General features: G+C 41.3%; 1 protein-coding gene across 1 annotated transcript in view; it reads right to left on the reverse strand.

The window, feature by feature from the left end:
- The window catches only part of LOC138962400 (protein single-minded-like), a 71,826-nt gene that overhangs the window by 38,689 nt on the left and 10,989 nt on the right, over nucleotides 1-22,148 (reverse strand). Inside the window, exon 3 of the mRNA XM_070334204.1 lies at nucleotides 11,395-11,579. Within this exon, the coding sequence (XP_070190305.1) occupies nucleotides 11,395-11,569 (175 nt within the window). The 5' untranslated portion in view covers nucleotides 11,570-11,579. The remainder of the gene's footprint in view (nucleotides 1-11,394; nucleotides 11,580-22,148) is intronic.

Consider the following 22,148-nt stretch of genomic DNA (forward strand, 5'->3'; position numbering starts at 1 on the left):
AGAATAGAAACAAGAAACTTGTGCCTGTGTGGTCGTATGTATGAGTGGCCAAAGGTTTGTGTAGAGAGAAAATGGTGCATAGCGAGTCATAGCAGGAATGCATGAGATGATTGTCGTGGCTTGTATGGGGATGACTATACCTTGGTGTCAGCTGGTCACCTAAGGGTCAGTATATTGGAGTGGTGGTCATCATGGCGGTGTACGCCAGAGAGGTCATCGAGGACAGGGCTTAGGGAGAAAATGAGAGAAAGTGGAAAAGCCAATACGGGAGATTCAAAGGAGCAAGTCAGTGACTGCTGGCGAAAATTAGTCTGCGTGCAAACAAGGTCTAAAATGACTGAGTTGGTCACATATGGGGGTACGGACCATATGTATTATATTGAAGAAAGGTTCAGACACAAAGTCAGTCTTCGAGCAGTTGCAAGAAGTCTCCGTAAATGCTGAAAAATGTGACTCGTATAAGGAAGATCAAAATTGAACACAAATACCACACGTTCCACAAAAATATACGCTGAGGGTGGGGGTGGGGGTGGGGGGGGGGGGTTGAGGGGGGGCGGGGAGGGGACAAGATAATCACATGTATATTAAGCCTATAAGAATAAATAGACAAGACTAGTCAGTTCAAATATGAGGCAGTGCTATCTGCCATGTTCAAAACTAAGAAAACTGTCATCGATTCTTTCTTATGAAATTTAAAAAAAAGATGAGTCAGAGACCGGGAGGACAAACAGTAAAGCGTGGTATTCAAATGATAAACAGATTTTGTACATTTATTTCAGCTCTTTTGCAGATGGCACTGATAAAGAATCAAACCAAGAAATTGCAATACCCTCCACTTCCCCTCAAAAGAAAAACACAAATGGGAACCCTAAATTAAAGAAGAAACAAAGATGATACCGTAGAATATACTTGACAGAACAAACAAAAACGTATTTTGCTTCAGAAATGACCAGGAGCATCTGATAAGACTTGACCATATTCTCTGTCCCGCAACAGAAAGAACTGCATGAAGCTTTACATTTATTCATTTCTGATTAAGTTCATCGTCAATCGCATTACCAACTCAATTTACTAGCATCGATGACACGTGACAGTAAAATGACTCTCATCATCATATATGACAATGAAACTCGGTGCCCTACAGGTCTTCATTTTGGAGTATGGCGGGGGATATGTTTCTATAGAGAGGGTATTCATTCAATGGCAGGAAGCATTTCAAGTATGTCTGATGGACATACCGCCGTCATGTTCAAGTGGGCATTTTGACAGCGACACACGACAGTTAACAGCCAGCGCTCTTCATTCCCTGTTTGAAAAGAGGATCAAATCTGCTCGAAATTAATTTATTGTGCGACCCGGGGTAGTGCGGCTGGTTGTTGGAACGAGCGTTTTGCATATTAAAACTCGGCGCAGTCGCACGACCAACGTGCGGATAATCTCTCCGCGTGAAAAAGGGGGAAGGAATTAGCATGCAAGCGTTCTTCGAGGGCTCAGCCGGAGAGAGCCAGCAACAACAAACAAACGATTTGCATGGATGGATTTTGGAGTGCGAGAAACTGATTAGCATTGAGACAATGGAGACCACTTGGACGTGTTGAGACAGGGTGCAGACTGGAAGCGCAATTGTGGGAATGAATGAAAGAATTGTCGGCGAGAATCGTCGGCAAACACTGCCGGACAAAACTCGCCCTGCTCGGCGAAGTGCTCGACCTCATGTCAGTCGAAGCTAGCTGAAGGCTTGAACACTACTAAACCAGTGGATAAAGGAGAAGATACGACATAATACAAAAAGTATGAAGATACTATAACCATGACCTGTAACAAGGCTTTACACATGAGTGAAGTCAAGAAGATTTTGATAACAAGTAAAGCTTTACTGTTGAAATATCCCCTGCTTAGTTATATTGAGATCACCAACTGAACAGCTTGAACCGTATTTATAACAGCTGAAAATCCAATGCTAAAGAAAAGTGTCTTGACAGATTTGTGTGTGCTTTGAGCTTACTCGGGCACAACGCCGCAGATCAGAACATCTGAAGCCATGAACAAGAATTCAAATATTCAAACTCCTAGCTGTGGAAAGAATGTAAGAATAAATAGATTAGATTGCCGTGTGCTGGACTAGTTCAGCTTGGTCCGTCTCGTGGGCTGAGCAACATACGCGTTAACTTTTCAAAGTCATAGCTGCGGAAAATTGTGAGGATGGCTTAGAAGTGGGAAGCCAAGGAAGGGGCTGCGTTTGGCAGGAAAGAAAGCGACCGGAAAGAGAAACAAAGACTGCCATGACACTCTTGTAAACCACGCTTACCCAAGAGATCCGCAATCTCTTGTTCTATCCAAACTGGAACGTTTTATCAGCGAGGTACGGTGACATCCACCGCCGTTTAACAAGCTCGCATGGATGTGTTTAAAATTGGAGGGCTGAAAAATTCATCATCGAAGTTTATCGAGACAATCAGAGGATGCTTATCCACGTGACCCAGTCTATTTATCTCGGTGCCTCACACCCTCTTCCCATGAGGCTGACAGCGGGCTGACTGACAGGAGAGGTGTGATGGTTTAAAGATCAGAGCACTGTGCCCGTCATCTCCCTGTCTGCGCAACTACTTTGAGATTCTGAGCATCACTGCAGAAACTTCGCTCTGTCCAAATCAGTTTATGTTCGACATTGCCACCCTCAAGCCTATGCAGATACGACGTTTTCCACCGCAAAAAAACAACAAATACTACATCGAGAGAGACTTTCAAGATGACATCGCTGAAATTATGATTTACATGTATATAATGCTGTCTTTACTGCCCATCTACTCACCCTCACTCCCACACCCTCCCCCCCCCAAAAAAAAAGAGAGAACAAGACCCCCCCCCCCCCCCCTAGCCAGGGAGATAGCATGAGCATGTTTTTCATATAATATCTTAAAATGTAAGTTGTCTTTGAGAGTGTGACAATTTCTGAAAAAGGCATGGTTTCACTCCTGTACTCGTTCCCTTTCTATTATTAACTTATTTTGCAGATGTACGTTTCATACAATATTGCCGTGCCCGAACATAGATTTAAAAAAAATAATGAAAGCGGCAGTACAACAAACACTGAGACAGAAACCTACAACCAGCGATGTGACACTGAAAGGAGTGAGAATGAAAGACCCCCTAAGCGCAAAGGACGCCGTACAAGTCTGCTACATACATCAGTTCCAGTTCTGTGAATTACGGGCCCAAGTTCATTAAATCTGCAGCCGGGCCATTAACCCTTTCGCGACAAGCAGTGCTATCAGAACGACCACCAATTTGCCGCACAAACACCGCGCGATAACCGCTGACAACGCCTCTCCCCCAGGACCAATAACTCTTCAGCCCCGTTGCCTTTGCCACTTTCACCGTGAAAAACCCAAGCCAAGGCGAAAAGACCCGAGACAGATAAATCAGTGCCCTATTGCCGTGGCTATCGCCTTTGTGCGGTTATCGCAAGGAGAAAAGGGGATAAGCACATCCATTATTTTATCTAACACGGGTAGCGAAAAGGGCCCTGCATCGGTAATGGGATTAGAGTGATGTCCCGCTAGCTACGCGCTATAATCCTTTTTGTCTACAGACTTCTTCACATGATACGCGGTGTTTTTGATGGCCTTAGTTGATTAGTTTGATAGGTTTTCTTGGATGTTCGTAAGGTGTTAAGTCCAAAAAAATATTTCGGCTTCTGTTCTATGCGGCTCGATGTTATACGATACCCAATTTACACGTGGTCCAAGAAAGCACAGATTTAAACAATTTCAGTTTTTAAGTAATATTATGAGCTTACAATTAGAGTGTATTCTTGAAAAAGACTCAAAATAAATAACAGTGATCGTGTTCCCCAGGACAAATATCCGTAACAGCATTCTGATGTTGCACACACAGGATAGGAAGACACTGAGGTGGGGATAGGCGATTGGACAATGATTTTTCAATACATAAAAATATGAAACTCAACTGCTTTGTTGTATGATCGTTACGTGTTTCATGTACTACCAAATGTAAAAATCACGTCACTTGCTGCATCTTTTTAATTCACAATACAAAGTTACCTCCTTACCCCCTCTGTCTCCTTTGTCTCACACATAAAGAAAGAAAGAAAAAGAGAATGAGAGAAAAAAAGAAACAAACAAGCAAACAAGCAAAATTTCAAAGTTTCAAAAGTCAGCAAAACGTCACTCCTAAAAAACAGGAGAATAAAGGGGAATCAACCAAGAGAAGGCAAGGGAGATAATTTGCGGAAGGCAAGTATTAAGGAAGGGGCAATAACTATGCGTGACGCTTCATTGTTTTCCGCCATGACGCCTGCAGCTCTTTAATGGTGGCAGAAACGAGCGGCAATTAGTGATCACCCTGAGACAAGATTCCTGGGGGCAACAGCGTGGCAAGTCTTGTGTCCAACAATGGTTTGATCGAGGGTGAACGAGGGAAGACTGTAAGGAACACAGCAGAGGGCCAAAGACTGATTAACTGACGAACAACGCCCTGCCTTCACAATTCAATTTAATTTTATTTACTTGGAATTCAAATTGTCTTTAATTTGTTTCACTTCTTGTGGTCAAGGAAGGGGGTTTCGAAAAGGGCGGTCAAAGCAATATTCACTCTGGTTCGATCAAGAGAAGATATCAGAAAAACTAAAACAAATGTTAGAAAGCAAAGCAACAACGTGCTTCGCAGCAAAATAACACAATTATTTGCATGCAACATCGTTAAAGCCTTTTCATTTTCGCTGAAAAACCTGCGTCATTCCAAAAGCCAGAAAGACGCCCAAGCGTTAAAAACCCGAACACCAAAGGCGACATTCGAACGATGTCACACTGCATACAGGGAAACCATGCCGCTCGCCATAGTGTGGGAAAGTCGTGGGGCCATTTTTAGAAATTAGCTAAATTATGTTCCCTCTGTTTGGGACTCCTCGCTCCTGGCATCGATCTTGACAAAAAGTTCAGTTCCATTCAACAATTCTTGTTATTCAAGAGTTGTCGTCATGTGCATCGAATGTGGTAAGAAAGGAGGCTTGGTGAGTTGTTGGTGTATAGTGCATCGAGTTTGGTAAGAGAGATGGCTTGGTAATAATCTTCCGGCAATAATTAATAACTAACAATATAATTTTTTTTAAATCAAAATAATAGGGACTGAAAATAAATGAGAAACTAACAACAACAACAAATCCTCGCAGTGAACTAATACTCACTAAGTCATCGAAATGGGATGTTTGAAATTTGTGTTGTTGCCGTGTATATACAGCAATCGATAATCACACTGATCGTGCTTACAACAATCAACATTCAAAGTTAAATGTGAGTGCTGGTTTGAAATATCTGTGCATGCATCGAAGTAGTAGTTCTTGAGTTGTGTATATCAGCTCACGCTGTCTGCCCTTTAAACAAAAAACGTAATGACAGAAACCCTTGATAAAGCACAAATCAAGAATCTCTGATAAATTAGCCGAATTTAGCAACAACATACACTGGCACCAGCATTACATTGGCATTACAGCCACTACAAGCACTGAGTCAATGACGCTTCCTCGCCAAGCCAAGGTCACTGGATGCATATGACAACAGAGCGCCAAGCCTGTCCAAACAATAACCCTGCGCTGGAGTTATCTCCCTTGTGTCAGCAGTCACCTCCCCTCCCTACACCCAAAGACAAACACTGACTGGCAGAATCCAGGACTCATCGCTCATCCATACCCCTTTTGGATTCCAGAGTCTTCGTGTAGATCAATGGTACAGTAATTATATATATATATGGGACTGGGTGGCCGAGTGGTAACGCACTTGCGCTCGGAAGCGAGAGGTTGCGTGTTCAGGCCTGGGTCAGGCCGCAATTTTCTCCCCCCTTTCCTAACCTAGGTGGTGGGTTCAAGTGCTAGTCTTTCGGATGAGACGAAAAACCGAGGTCCTTTCGTGTACACTACATTGGGGTGTGCACGTTAAAGATCCCACGATTGACAAAAGGGTCTTTCCTGGCAAAATTGTATAGGCATAGATAAAAATGTCCATCAAATACCCGTGGGACTTGGAATGAAGTAAAAAATTCCATCTCACACGGCATTAAGTCTCAGGAAACATGAATACACGCATGCAGGAAAAAAAATAAAAATATGGGTAGCGCCGTATGTATGGCAGCTCGCTTTCCCCGGGGAGAAAGCAGCCCGAATTTCCATGAGGGTAACCTCACTGGACTGTAAATCTTATCCAATCCAATCCAATCCAATCCAATCCTATGTTGGACTACAATACGATTGCGCGAGCATGTTTCGTTGATAAATGCGCTCTGATGTTGAAAGCCTACCAAGTTGTTTCGCTCATTAAAAAGAACCCAGAACCTATCGCCCACCCATCCCCTATATTCCAGAGTTATCGTGTGAATTAATAGTACAGTAGCTATATTCTGGACTACAGTACGACTACGCCTGTTCATTCCAATCGATTTTGGTTAATACATGCGCTGTACTTTTTATGACCTATTTTTCCAGAACCTATCACTATAACCCCTACATTCCAGGGTCATCGTGTTGATTAATTGTACTGACCACGCCAGTTAATTATGAGCAGTTTTCGTTGACAGAAGCGCTGTGATGTTTATAACCTAGTTTTTTTTGTTGAAACAAAGAACTGGGATAGGGATTTGTTATTAACTGACTTTGTACGCGTTTTATCTACCGTTGCATGGTGTGTGCACTAGATCCCGAGATACTGATGACTGCGTGGTATTATTACACACTGTTTAATCAGTATTTCCAGCCTCACGGAAATAGCATTAATTGAAACAAACAGAAACAGAACGAAGAGTCCATTAAAGGGAAAAACAGAGATGTTTGGAGAAGAATTCAAATGGAGATGACCTGACTCTTTCTCGTGCCGCATGACGAATACACACTCGGGTATAACCACACATCAAATGCTCACAGCCACGATGAAAAGGTGGTGGGCAGGAAGGACCATGAGGAGAATTGCGAAGATGAGCGGGGCCCGGGGAAGAGTGGTTGGGGCCAATTACTTGAGTTTTAATCGATCGCGATTGAGCTGATCACTCTCCTAATGTTCTGCTTTAAGATACGTCTCACACAGCCCTCGTACAGTCAGGTCACGATGTATACAAACACGTTGGCTTCCGTCATACGTATATATGCAAGTAACCCACATATGCAAAACGTATTCCCGCAGAGCGAAATTTGAGCTGACTTGGAGCCCTCGAGGTTGTCCAGATTAGCACACTTCACTGAGAGGCCTGTCAGAAACAAAACCTACGACTAAGCGTTTTCTTCAACTATATGAGGTAACGGATACAGTTATAACATCACCACGGATTAAACCAGGATATGACGGCGATATAGCAGGTTGCTTGTTAGGTCATTGGGAGAGGTGTGTTGCAGTTAAAATAAAATACTGTTAGAACATATTGGACGCTTTACTCATTTTTCACGAAAAGGCATGGAACTGGGAAATCAAAACCGCTAGCACTAACTGAACATTTTAAGAGAACAACGATGTGCGAAAAGGCTCCTGCACAATTGAAGCGGGCGTCATCCTAGTAAATCCCTTCATTATTATACACCATTCACATAAAAACAATTTTTTAAAGTGCGCAAACACAGAAAGACAAACATCATGATATCAATATCTAAAATGCTAAAGATGTTGGCTGTGTATTTGAAACCGTTATACATTTAACAAAAACGACAGCACTCATATAACTGAACCGAAATGACCGCAGAGGGATTTCCTCTTCACACTTTTTGCCTGAACCTCATGATGACTCTGACGTACGTGTTCACTCTAAACTTCCCTAAAAAAATCGATACAGCGTTTAAACACACTCTGAAAGACCTTTTAGCCAGCGCACACACAAAAACTCACAGTACAACAAACACTAAAGTACTCAAAGGAAAAATTTAGCACAAAAAAAGAACAAAAAGAATCAGAAAAAAAATTAGTGCCACCCCGGATGTATTTGAAACACAAGTTGGGCAGGCAAATAGAGGCCCTTTTGCAGCGGGGCAGAGATGGTAGGAGATAAGAAACAAGAGGTGGTCACACCAAGTTTGCTTTAGATGGGACAAGAATTGGCTGGGCCGGATCGGGTTGCATGCTAAAATGTTAACATCTCCATTATTTACCTTGCCACTCTCTTTCCTACTCGGCTCGACTCTCTGTGGCGTTTTGCTCTTAGTTATACTTGTATACAAAGAATGGTCTCTATTTTTAATTTCTCTATTTTATATTTTTTGGTTTGTACAATCCGGCGAAACATTAAAAGCATATGAGACACAACCACACAGTACTGTAAAATTGGGTGGTGTAACTTGGTGGTTTTCTCCGTCCGTTACTGACAGCATTAATGCAATCATATTAAGTGATTTTAATCGTGGCCGATTTTAAGTCTCATTTTGTTTGCAATACCAGTGTAAACTTTTATTAACTTTTTTTGAGGATCGAACGACTCTTCAGCTCTGAACACTTTGTGTGTAAACGTTGTCATCATTATGTCATCATTATGTAGCTCAATGGATGTAAATAATACGTATCATGGTTGATCTTAACCTGCGGTCGAAGAAACCCATGACCTCAACAAATGCTGAGTTCTCCAGAGGTGTCGTTGTCGTGTTAGATTAAAACTCATGTGGGTGAGTGCCATGAAAGTATGCTCCATGTATACATGTTAACAAAACAACAAGAAGTAACTCAGTTAAAAGTATCCATAGTGGCATGTTCATTCAATACGGTGGCCTTTCCGTTTTTCACTTCTCATTCCCGCCGACACGCCAAACTTACATAGGACCCCCCGTCCCCCCCCCCCCCCCCCCCCCCGTAACCTCAGTTAAAAGACAGAACAAAACAACAGAACCCACGAAAAACACTATCAACAACAACGACAAATATTGAAATTTGAACATAATTTCGACTTCATTGTACACAACCTAACCGTTACAAACACAGCAGCAAGCAAGCGAGTATACGGGTGACGAGTGTGTGTACCGAAGCACACCGGCAGTCAATATCATTTCATAATCAGCCGCGGCCATCTTCTTTCTCATGTCGAGCCACGACAGTGTGTAAGCAAACACACGGGGGTCTCATCTGACCCGCTAGGCTTTCTACAGCCTGCTACTGTGTGTGTGCTGGATAAAAACAAACCTTTCGAGGCCTAATGGACAAGACACTATAATAACTGTCTGGTACAGAACACATGTGCACATTTTTTTTGCGTTGATTTGTTTTATTATCTAAGAGAAAATTTGGTTCTTGAACATTTTTTTGGACACAGGGTTTATGTTCAAGGCCCACCAATAACTGCCAGGCACGGTTTTGTTTTTGTTTTGTTTTTGGTTTCGGGTGTATTTGATTGGTTTCTTCTTTGGGTTTGGTGTATGGTGGAGAAAAGAATACAATTCATACTTCCATACAACATTTAAACACGGGATCCTTCTCTTCAAATAACTTATGTTTTGTCATTCAATGTACACCCCGACTCATTCAGTCAAATCTGGTTCAAAATTATATGTACTTTGCTCTAAACCTTCATGGTGGTCTCAATTTTGTGTTTTGAAAAACTAACTAAACGAACCTTGTCTGTCGTAGCTATAGGAAGATCAAGAGAGGAAAAAGAAGGGCCGTGGGTAGAAAACATGTGCGTACGGTGCTTTACACAGAGGGAGCGAGAGAGAAGACTGACTACAGAGGGCCAAGATACCAGCGCCTGAGATCTCCACAAACTGATCGCTTACGAGATACTCTGACGGGACATCCAGCGATATCAGATTATCTGCAAGAATTACACTACCTTCGTTTATGTAGCCACTAAGGTTACCCAGTTCGTTAGAAGTAATATTAAGAACAAAAGCAATTCACATTTTGCGGCGTACCATGACATTCCGTGGGAGCTTTCTTGTTTTTCTTCCCTTTTGTTTTCAAAATGGCTTATCATAACTGTTACAAGCCTGTCATGACCTGTAACACTATAACAATCATGAAGGCTAGTGGGCGCTATCGCTCTGAATTAGGGCATCATTTTGACCACTTTTCATTTGAATCAAGTTGATAAGGTGAGACGATACGAGACATAAACATACTTCACTCAACATGGAAAAGGACGATATCTAAAGGAAAAAGAATTGAAGATATTTTTTTTTAAAGAGAAAAGAAGAGAGAAAAAACATGAGACGAGTTGAAAAGAGAATAAAAGACAAGACAAGATAGAACAACAAATGGCAATACAAAACTGACAATAATCGTAAAGAATCGGAGACCAGAAGAGAGCAGAGAATGCATGACAGCAGACAGAACGAAAGGAAAGGAGACAAGATGAGAAGCAGAGACAAAAACAAAATATAAGACAAAGACGAGACAAAACGAGACGAAACAAGACAAGACGCGATGAGCCGAGACGGGACGAGAGAACACAAGACGGGACGATACCAGGGGCGGGGATATAGCTCAGTTGGTAGCGCGCTGGATTTGTATTCAGTTGGCCGCTGTCAGCGTGAGTTCGATCCCAGGTTCGGCGGAAATTTATTTCAGAGTCAAATTTGTGTGCAGACTCTCTTCGGTGTCCGAACTCCCCCCCGTGTACACTACATTGGGTGTGCACGTTAAAGATCCCACGATTGACAAAAGGGTCTTTCCTGGCAAAAATTGCTTAGGCACAGTTAATAATTGTCTACCTATACCCGTGTGACTTGGAATAATAGGCCGTGAAAGGTAAATATGCGCCGAAATGGCTGCAATTACTGGCCGTATAAAATTTCATCTCACACGGCATCACTGCAGAGCGCCTAGAACTGTACCCACGGAATATGTGCGATATAAGCCTCATTGATTGATTGATTGATACCAGAGGAGAACAAGAAGCTAGAGGACGAGACAAGGAGACAAGGCAATTACACGGACAGATAAGACGTTGCAAGGCAAAACGAAACGAAGGCAATACGAGACGGGACGAGACGAAATGGGACAAGGCGAGATCAGAGAAGACAAGACATGGCCTGAGAATTAAGACCGGGCGAGAGCAATAGGGGACAAGACAAGACGAGACTAGACGGGATGAGACGAGACAAACCGAGACGAGACAAACTGGGACGATACAAAACAAGCCAAAATGACGAGACAAAGCAAGGCAAGACGACACGGGACAAGAGTAGTCAAGACAAAACGAAACGAACTTTACGATACAAGAAAAGACGAGACGAACGTCAAGACGAGACGGGACGAAAGAGCACGAGACGGGACAAATCCACACCGGATATATCAACGCAAGACGAAAGTAAACAGGACTCAGTATGCAAACAGCCGAAAAATTTGGGGAAAAAACCCACAATAACCCCAACAACAACAACACAAGCAGACTCAACAAGATGTAAGTGCGTGTACTGACCATCGGGGAAGACTGCCCGCATCTTGAGGTAGGAGGTGGACAGGCGGATGATGGACGCCTTGTCCAGCTGGCTGGTGATGGCCGAGGGCAGCGGCAGCATCTTGGCCAGCTCGTAAAACTCCGCATTTTCCTTCTCGCGCCGGGTCCTCGCTGCATTTTTAGATTTTTCCTTCATCGCTTCCACCCTGGGTATGACAAAGAAGAAATGACAGAAAACGTAAAGCGATGAACACAGTGGATCAAAATAAATGAGACAAAAAAGTGAAGTACACAGTGTACTGATGGGTCAAAATAAATGAGACAAGTGAAGTACACAGTGTATTGATAGGTCAAAATAAATGAGACAAAAAAGTGAAGTACACCGTGTACTGATGGGTCAAAATAAAAAAGACAAAAAAGTGAAGTACACAGTGTACTGATGGGTCAAAATAAATGAGACAAAAAAGTGAAGCGATGAACGCAATGTACTTATGGATCAAAACGTTCTCGTTGTTTCTAACTTTACAGAAATGCCTTTGGAAAAACAAATTCCGTTTTCACATCGCGGCTTATACTTTCTCTTGTATGGCTTCCATCCCGAAGAAGAAAAACAAAGAGAAAGAAAGATGATGATATATTCATGTCTATGTGACTCTGTATGTGTGTGAGTTGCAAAGTAGCTTTCAAGAGACTGATGGTGTTTTCGTGTGTGTCTGACACTTTAGATGAACAGAAATGACAGTTTAGAAAAAAAGAGTAAACGACAACAAGAACATCAAGAGGAACGGCAACAAGTACAGGATTAAGGACAACGAAGACGACAATGACGATGACAACGCCAACGACGACAAAAACAACATGAAAACTCTGTTGGTCCATAAAAATACAACCTCTATAGATGCTGTAGAAAACACAATCCATGAATAGCTTTGAGAAAAATAAACTTGAGACTTACAGTCGCTTCGGCGACGACCGCAATTACACTTCTTCCACACGGATGACATTAACTCAAGTACATGTATGTATTATAATCATTAACTCGTAAACTTTTTTTGCGCGTGCCCTTTAGGATCTCAAGAAAGCTGACAGATATGACAGGTAGTTTAGTAAGCGTCTTGAAATTCCTCGACTCATATCAGTTGCATTTCTCAAGCACTCAAACTAAAAAGTTAACCAGAAAAGAGTGAGCCCTTGCAGACATCTGACGCGTCTTTTTTTCTCTCGGACGTGCCTACTTTGTGCAGACGCTAACTGTAGGTTAGAGTATGCATAGTCTTGGGTCAGTCCTAGTTGATTTAAGTATACAATTGACGTTGTGTTTACAGGCAATATGACGAATAGAAATACTTTATGTTTAATCGCAAAGTTGCTTTTGTTAGATGGTAAACAGTGAAGGAAGCAGGGAAACGAGGAAGTAAATTATCTCGACAGCAAAAAAAGAAAGAAAGATAAACACAAAAAATAAGTCAGTAATGAAGAAAGACAGGAGGATACATGTAGAAAGACAACAAGAAACTAAGAAAGACAGACAGAAAGAAGCATTGATCAACAGTGTACAACATTACATTGATCAACAGTGTACAACATTACATTGATCAACAGTGTACAACATTAAATTCGAGGTAGAACGCGAAATAAACTTGGATTTTTTCCCTCATCCTTTTGCACACATCTTCGCAAAGTTTACAAGAAAACTGCGTAACAAAATGTTCTACTTACTCTCAGGCCACCATTGCCAGAACAAGAAAGTATAACGTGATGGTCTAACTTCGGCCCTGGGTTGACCAGTTCTTATCTTCCGATCCATACTAGGACGCACCTTACTCAACATTGTGTCTACGCTTTCGCACGTGTATCCCAACCTAAAGTATGTAACACAGTTTTCGAGACACAGCTGCAGGAAATCCCGAATGAAATATTGTACTGTATCACAGAAATGTATGCCAGTTCGATCCAAACAGATGATTTGTAATCCAGGGGGGCTTTCTGAAGCAACTCAGTTTTGAATTTGTTCAAGTAAAGAACAAAAGTACGGTAACAGATTATCACAATGATCTTCGAATTTAATTACTGTTGTGATTTCTCAGTCACAAATGCTTCTCTTTTTCAAAATGTTGCAAAATATATGCTTTTAGAGATAGTCAATACACATTTGCAGAAGACACTCAAACTACCTCTCCTAACCAAGGAGACATGGCTGTATCGAACTAAGAACTGACACCGTACAGAGTAGTTTTATGCATAAAATTCACTCATGACCAAACGTTCATGTGTTCTATCTTTCTGTGAAACCAAAACGTGCATGAAAGTATGCCTATAGTTTTGAAAATGCCTAGCCATCGGACGTGATTTTTTTGTAAATTTGTAAAACGTTGTACAGAATTCTGAACAGATAAGACACGCAAAACGTAACTAAGATAAAACAGTCCATACATTCATGTATACCTTTCGAAGAAGAGAGTTGCAGTGTCTTTACTATTTTTTCTTTTGACTACAATTAAACACAAAGTGTGCTTGTTTGTCTGTCGCTAACCTCTACAACCCGTCCTATTCTGGCTTCCTCTTCACTCCCTAAAACACGTAAAAATATAGGTTACTGATAAAGTAATATAGTTTTTAGTGTGAAAAACTACCGACGCGAATACACCTGGAACCTTATCTTCGAGTACACCCATAATTTGTAATAAGTAACTGTGAGCCTACTTTTGACGGCATGTTTCAAGAAATATTTTTTATTCGGCGCATCTTTGTTTTCCTCCTTTGAAAAATAAAACCATGTACAAAACATCTACCCTCTAATATCAAAACCTGCGGGCGGGAAAAGCAAAACAATACACGCTGAACAAAACAAACAAAACAAAACAAAACAAAACAAAACAAAACAAAACTAAACCCTACTAATTCGGCTTATCTCTATTTTGCTTCTTTTAACACAAAACTGCATGCCAAACTTCTTCAACTACTATACTTTTTCATGTCGTGTTCTACATTTTGAGATCCTGATTTACCCCCAAATCTCTGACTGTCTTGTTCCTTTCCTCTCTCTCTCTTCGGGTCCCCCATTTCATGCGGGTAAAAAGACAAGTAGAAACGAAAGAGTTCAATCTCGCGACCCGGCCCGAAGGCGAAAACGTGCCGGCAAGGACAAGGATCTCATTACTCAGGGTCTACAATAGCGAAGAAAACTTCTCTCTCTGTCTGTCCTCCCTCCCCCCGCCCTCACCTCTTCCACCCCCCACCCCCACCCCCACCCCCTTCCTTTCATGCTGTCTGCCTCTGTAACTTATTCTCATTCTGTCTTTCATTCTGTCTGTCTGTTTGTCCGTCTCCCTGAGTCTTTTTTCCCTCCTACTCATCTCTCTCTCTCTCTCTCTCTCTCTCTCTCTCTCTCTCTCTCTCTCTCTCTCTCTCTCTCTCTCTCTCTCCCCCTGAGAAGCGCTTTATACAGTCCCGTGTTTCTTGCTGTCCTTTTGTTGTTACATTCACTAATGAAGACTGCAAAAACGAAGAAACATTACCACAATGGTTTTTTTTATATATCGGTGCCATAGGAGAAAAAAGGAGGGGGGAGGGGGGGGGGGGGGGGGTAGTCATGTGCATAAGTTATAATCTGTTTTAACAAAAACATTCTTCTTAACTAAGAAGTGCATTCCCAGTGAGCAAATTAAAAAAGACAGTAGCATAATTGTAGTTCCTCGGTCTAACACATTCTTTTCCACAACAATCGTTGCAGTACAAAATAGTGCCGTTAATGTTGATGACTATGTAGGTAAGAAGCGTTCTCGTTTGGTTGTTCTTTGATCAGACTATACATGTGCACATTTTGTCCTTTCTTTTTATACATTGGTCGGTTGGGTTTTCCCAATTGTACTTTTCCATTATCATACTATATAATCAATACCTTTTGCGAGATATTTTAATCATTGTCTTCATAGCTGTCTTTCTTGTCATTCATGTGTCCAAACGCTCTTTAAAACGTACTTTTCCGGTTTCTTCCGGTCGTAATTTTTACGAAATGTTGACAGAAAATTATTTGGAAGACTAAAATCACAATTCTTATTATCAGCCTCAATGAACTGAACTATGGGCAGACAGTTATAGCATTACAAACCTTCGAATCTTTTTTTTTGGCATACAGAATCACAGTTTTAGCCGTGCTACACAATCACCTACAGAGATAAGACCTCTAGTCTCTGTCAATTTTCTTGACAACTATATGCAAAATTCAGCCTTTCCGACAATGCCATTTCGAAAAAATTCTTCCCTCTCATCGTACCGGAATACCATTATGGCCATATATATATATATATATCGAAAAACTCAAACATAGACAGACAACACAAAATGTGAGTGTGTGAGTGAGTGAGTGAGTGAGTGAGTGAGTGTGTGTGTGTGTGTGTGTGTGTGTGTGTGTGTGTGTGTGTGTGTGTGTGTGTGTGTGTGTGTGTGTGTGTGTGTGTGTGTGGAGGGGACACAAAACGACGAACACAGGACACATAGGACACATAGGAGCACATTCTTCTCCCCCACACGACAATGGAGATCGGAGGGAAATGCACACAGAGGAACGCCGACAGTGGGACAATGTAGACCAACACTTATTGTTTGGCCGCCGCTTTTCGAGCCGAGAAGCGAGCCCAGATTGTGTGGACATAGGCTACGAACAGCATGCGAGCCGGACGGACATCAAAAGGTGTTTTGACGCCATCATGAAAGGCAACGGTCTGTTTGCCCATGTTGTAAGGTTGTGTGCTTTTCAAACACTCTCCACGCTGAAATCTGCATGCATTTTATTTTCATTTGATATTTTTCTGTTGTTTCTGCTTCCTTTCGTTTTTCCTGGCTGTTTTGAAATTTTCGTTTTCTTTTCCCTCCCCTTGACATTTCAGCTTTCTTGACGCTTTTTCTTTTTTAAGTCTAGCTATGTCAATTTTGTCCCCCCCTTTTGAGACAGGGAAGATAAGTTGTTGAAATCTGTTGAATGCTACTGCATTATCTGCCATTTTATAGGAAGCAACCGACCAACAGACATAATTTTTCTTTAAAATGTGTATGAACATATGGTACGAGGAGAAAAATAAAAATATTCAAAAATAATTATAAAAAAAAAGCAGCACGCGTTTGTACAACGGGAGAGTAAGGATTTTGATTAAAATGATTGGTAGATTTTCTGACGAAAGTAAGTAAATGCAACTGGCCGACCGCAGACTGTTCATATATCTGTCCAAGTGAAAACTTTAAAAAAAAAATACACCTTGCTATAGAGTAAGTTCCTCTGTGTTGTGACTTACACAACTTCTTCTATACATGCAGCATCTACACTGTTGGATCACCTGCATATCCGTAAACCTATACCAGCCCCTGCTTTAGAAGTTATATCTCTTGTACGATCGGCATACGCTATTGATATCAGTATGATCCCATTACAACAGACATGATACCCCACCCTGATCACTTCTTGTCGTCGCTCATTTTTCATCATGGTTGTGGTTATATCCACGGGTCCGTGTCTCTAGTCCCCAGGCTATATCCACGTTACTGACGTCATCGTCGCACGAAAAGCCTCGCGTTGGCACTCTTATCAAGCGCCATTTTGTTTTTACCATTCTTTTGACAACCTGCAAACTAAACTGAAAGCCTTACAGGAGTGCATTGATGTGCAACTTTCGAAAAGTTCGTCGAGATCGATAGCAGTCATCAGGAGTATCGCACAGATTCCTATTTTTCCTGAAACGGACACGTTGTCTCCGTAGCTCAGTCGATAGTGATTTGCCAAACAGTCCATGAGACTTCCGGTTCGAGCCTAGCCTTAGTCTTTTTTTTATTTTTGTTGAAATAAATTTGTTCACTTATTTTCCCCCCTCTTAACTTTCTTTTCTTTTCTTTTGCTCTACTCTTCTTTTCTCCAAAGCATTTTGTTGATAGAGCTGAGATTGCAACAAAAATGCACTCGTGCAATTTTCAACGGTCACAACGGTAGGACGGCAGCCGGCTTTGTTTACATTTTATCACATAAACTCCCCTCTCCTCCCCCTTAAAGTGCTGCTGATCGAACCGTTTGGACCCTGTATTCCACTCATGCAGTCTAACTCGTTATTTAAAAGTAAAAGGGAATTTTGACTTTTAAAATTTGACAGCTGAAGTCAGTGTGAACTGAAGTGCCCAACCGAAAGCAGGAAAATATAAGGCGAGAATAGCGTCCCTTGAGTACGATGACGTCAGTAACGTGGATATAGCATCGAGTCTAGAGACACGGACCCGTGGATATAGCCACAAGCCTTTCTATGACGGCTTACTAGCGCCAAAACTAAAAATTAGTAATTAACCCGTGAAAGTTACTAATTTTCACGAGAAAATTACAATTCTGACGGGAAAATTACTAATTTTCACGTGTTAATTACTAATTTTCTAGTGTTAATAACTAATTTTCAAGTGTTAATGTCTAATTTTCCGTTTTGGCTCGCTTCCTGACGGCTTACTAGTGCCAAAACTAAACATTAGTAATTTTCACGCGTTAATTACTAATTTTCTTGTACCTCGTGACTGTGGGGGCTCAATGCGCATGCGCGACTGTTTCACCTGCCAGAGCAAAACATCCTTCGATTCAAAACTTTTCTGGTCCATAGTTCTTTAATTAGATGTAAATTAACACTAAGAGCTGAGCGCATGTGTAGATAGCAGTGACATACAACTGTCTGTCCAAAAACTTGTTGAATAACGAATTCTATCGAAAGATATTTGTGAAAGTGTGTGAGTCTCGATGAAGAGATCCGTCTGCTAGTCGTCGGACCTTTTGCACATGTCCGACCGGCCGCCATTTTTCCTCTCTCGGTTCGAACATTTTCGGATCGATTGTCCTTCCCTAATACACTTTTAAGCAAATGTATGAGTGTGGTAGTGGAAACAAATATGAAGTACAGCTGTCTGCCTGACAGCTTGTCGAATAAGGAATTATATTGAAAGATATCTGTGAAAGTGTGAGACCACAGCCGATCAAAAAGTCCGTCTGCTACGAACAGCTTCGTTTCGAAAGTTTTCAGGGTCGATTATTCTTTTCTAAGATACCCAAAACAACGTTTAGGATAGCGCTATTGCAGAAAACAGTGACATGCATCTTCCCGTCGAATTACTTGCTCGATAAGGCCTTCTATTAAAAGATATTTTAGAAATAGTGTGAGAGTGATGTTTGCTGGGCGTTGAAGCCTCTCAGTGCGGACTCTTAAAATCCGACTACTGTGACCGAAAACGAGGCAAAAATGAAAATTAGTAATTAACACTGTTAATTACTAATTTTCACGTGAAAACGATAACCCTAGGTTTTGGCACAAGTAAGCCGTCATACCTTTCATCATATTGTTTCACTCACTATTACATAGCCTACTCATGTGAACTAACACCTCACAGAACCGATCCTTCCACACCATGCAATCCGTCCACACACCGCACTCCCCCTCTCCACACCCCCCTCCCCCTCTCCACACCCCCCCTCCCAACACACACACACGCTGTCTTTTCTGTCTCAGTTCTCTCTTTTAGCCATAGCCGCCCTCTGCAGAAAGGTGTTTGTGGCGAGCTGACCCATCCCCGTAGCGCGGTGTCTTTTGAGGGATTAGTGCTCTCCATTACACCTTCGTTTGTCCATCTTATTATTTTGATCCCCCCAGCGAGAGGTCGGCCCCTTTTGGCGAGGCGTTTTGTAGTGTCGGGGAATTGCGACGGACGGCCGAAACCTATGCGTCACTGACTCTATCGTGTGCATAATATTATTATGTCGCAGTTGTAATCATCACATGGCAGAGTTAGATATAGAGGCTATAACTTGGTGATATTCATAATTCGGTAGCGCTGCCGCAGTATGTGTTAATGATACTTAGCTGATCAACACAGCAATATGAAGGCTTGCGGCCGCCTGGCACATGCAGTTTAATGCCGGGGGCAGTGTTTTGTCGTCAGTTATGGACTCGTCTCAAAGACTCTCACGGATCTATAACTAGGGCCAGAAACTATTTAAAATAATTGACCAAATTTTAAACATAGAATTCATAATTTTCACAGTGTGATAGAGCTGTATTTTTTTCTGATTTAACAACTGTCAGACAGCTCTAAAAATCGGTACTGGCTGAATTATGCAATATATACTCAAACTATATAGTATAGAGCTGATTTGTAGCCTTAAAGAAGCGACTCTTGTGGGTGATCAGAATGGGTATAATAACAACATCAGCTTGAATCTTAAAGTGTCAGTGTGTGCTTAGTTGCACCTTTAATCCCTGTTGTGACACCGTAAGCAAAGAAGCGCTGATGGCTAGGTATACATCCTCTACACTGTTCGCCGCGGAGTTATATCCGCTTTGTACAACTCACTGTGTCTCACAGTCACCGATGGGGAGCAAAGCTGACGACAGTAAACAGAGTGTACTTTGCTGGGTATGGTCAGGGTCAACATTATGGCTCAGCAGGACAGTCATAGTACAACAGCTGCTTCTGGAACTTGTGTCACCAACGGGCCTGCTATACACTTTCACTTATTTAAAAAAAAAAAATTTAATCTTTTTATTTTATTATTTTTTTTTTTTACCACAGAAGCAGTGTTTATGAGACGGTGCGTTGTCCTGATCTTTGTAGTGTTACTATATATAAACGCAATATCTTAATCATACGTTAAGTGTTCACTGTAATAACTGAAAAAAAGTTAAGACGAAACTATATATCCATACATTATGAGAGGTTGAAAGGCGCTTTTTTTGTTCGTGCTTCTTATTCTCTTAGGAGCCGGGAGATTGGTTCCGCACATCTCTCACTTACTCTAATTGCACACGCCGTTTATATATATAGAGCGCTGTTTCTCGGGTTTTGTTTTATATTCAATCTCGTCAAAACCTTAACAACGTTATACCTTGGACTAATCTCCAATCTCGCCATTTTTCTCAATGATGAAGAAAAAAATTCATAAAATTATCTGACATGGTATCGTTTTCAGAGAGCGGTGGATTAGGTGTTTATCGTACATGCAAATTCGGCAGGTACCAACACCCTGGCAGCGCGCTTCAGCGAACAAACAGATATCAGTTTCATGTCGACCGGGTAGTATCGCTTCATATAGGCCGGGTAATATCTTATCATATTCTTACTTATGCAATCTGTGCAGGAGATGCGACGAGTGAACTAGCCGACGTTTCACGCTTAAAGTGTCTGCTTCCGCGCGGATTAATTTTTAGCGGAACATGATACGACAACGGTGCAAGTGCAAAGATCAAAGAACGCGGTTCGTAACTAGTTGCTTTGCTGTAAGGTTACACGAAGAGGTTAATACACGAGTCAATAACGATATGCTTGAAGCATTTTCTGTAGAGCATTTTTACAAACAAATTCGATTTTTTTTTTACCCGTTCAAGTAGAAATTAAAAAAGAAAATCTGTAAAACTTTTTTCATATGAAATTTTATTAGTTTTATTCCGATTTTGGAGAGAGCCAAAACGAGAAAAAAAAAAACACACACACACACAAGAAAGACGAAAAAACAAAACCAAAAAACAAACTTGGAACAAGGAATATACAGGCGAAGAAGGCACTCAGTTTAAAACATTTTACTTTGTGTATATTATATATATGTGTAAAACTATCTTTATAGTTTGTGTGTTATTGCATTATAATTATTATGCTGAAAATGGCTATACGGAGACGAACAAGGTAAGACAAAGTGACCATGCAAGGTGACCATCATAAAGGAAACAAATAAAATCTGTTCGTCATAACTACATCTACTGCCCCAACTATGTATACAAAGACACTAACAGAAAACGGCACTATAGATGAAGAAATAAATAGATAAATAAACACAGAAATGACTTTACACAATAAATAAATGTATATGTATAGGCGGCGCACAAAAAAGAAGCTTTACGCATTTTCTACAACGCGTATTTTCATTGCCATTCTCACCCTTACTGCAATACATTATGTCATGTACATTTTTCTCTCCTTGCCATGCGTTCTTTCCGTTACCGCGTCGTACGCGAAATGTAGCACTGGCGTGTTAGCGTGTGTGGTCAACAGATGTCCTTTAACTCCGGCAGGGAATACTGGTCAGAGCAAAAAGCGGGTAGGCAGAAGAGAACCAGGGGTAGGGGGGAGGGGGGTGGGGGCTGGAGTTCTTATCTTGATAACGGACACCTTGACTTGGTGGTGTGAGAATGGCACTTGGCGTGTGCAGATGTTTCGCCAGTGTGATGACACGGTAAACTGTCATTATTTAAATTCTCATTTGAAGTACAACTATCCAGTGTATAAATTAGCGAAATACTGAAAGAAGATCCCACCCCAAACACACACACACAAAAGAAAAGAAAAGAAAGATAAATAAAAAGACTACCAAAATGTGGACAAAATCGATGTCGAAATTTTACTGACTGGAAGAATTTTGAGAAGTATAGCTTTTTATTTTAAATTATCGGATGAACAGTTCGCAGTCAACGGGTTTTCCGTATCAATGATAGAAAAATGGTTACCTCAATTTTAAAGGGGAAAAAAAGTGGGGTCAAAAGGGCATGGAGGAAATACAATGTTTTTTTTCCAATGAGTCTAAAATTGGCTTGTCTGATAAATCAACTGAACATCAATCCATTAAAATTTAATCTTTAACTCCCATGATCACGTTCGTGTTAAGGTATAATCCAAATGATGCGTCATATAAAAAGTCCCTGCACAAATACAAAAAACACAAAAAATACACACAACTACAAGCAAACAACAAAAGAAACACAAACGAGTCTTTC

The sequence above is a fragment of the Littorina saxatilis genome, linkage group LG3, assembly GCF_037325665.1.
Source record: "Littorina saxatilis isolate snail1 linkage group LG3, US_GU_Lsax_2.0, whole genome shotgun sequence".
Lineage (NCBI taxonomy): Eukaryota > Metazoa > Mollusca > Gastropoda > Littorinimorpha > Littorinidae > Littorina > Littorina saxatilis.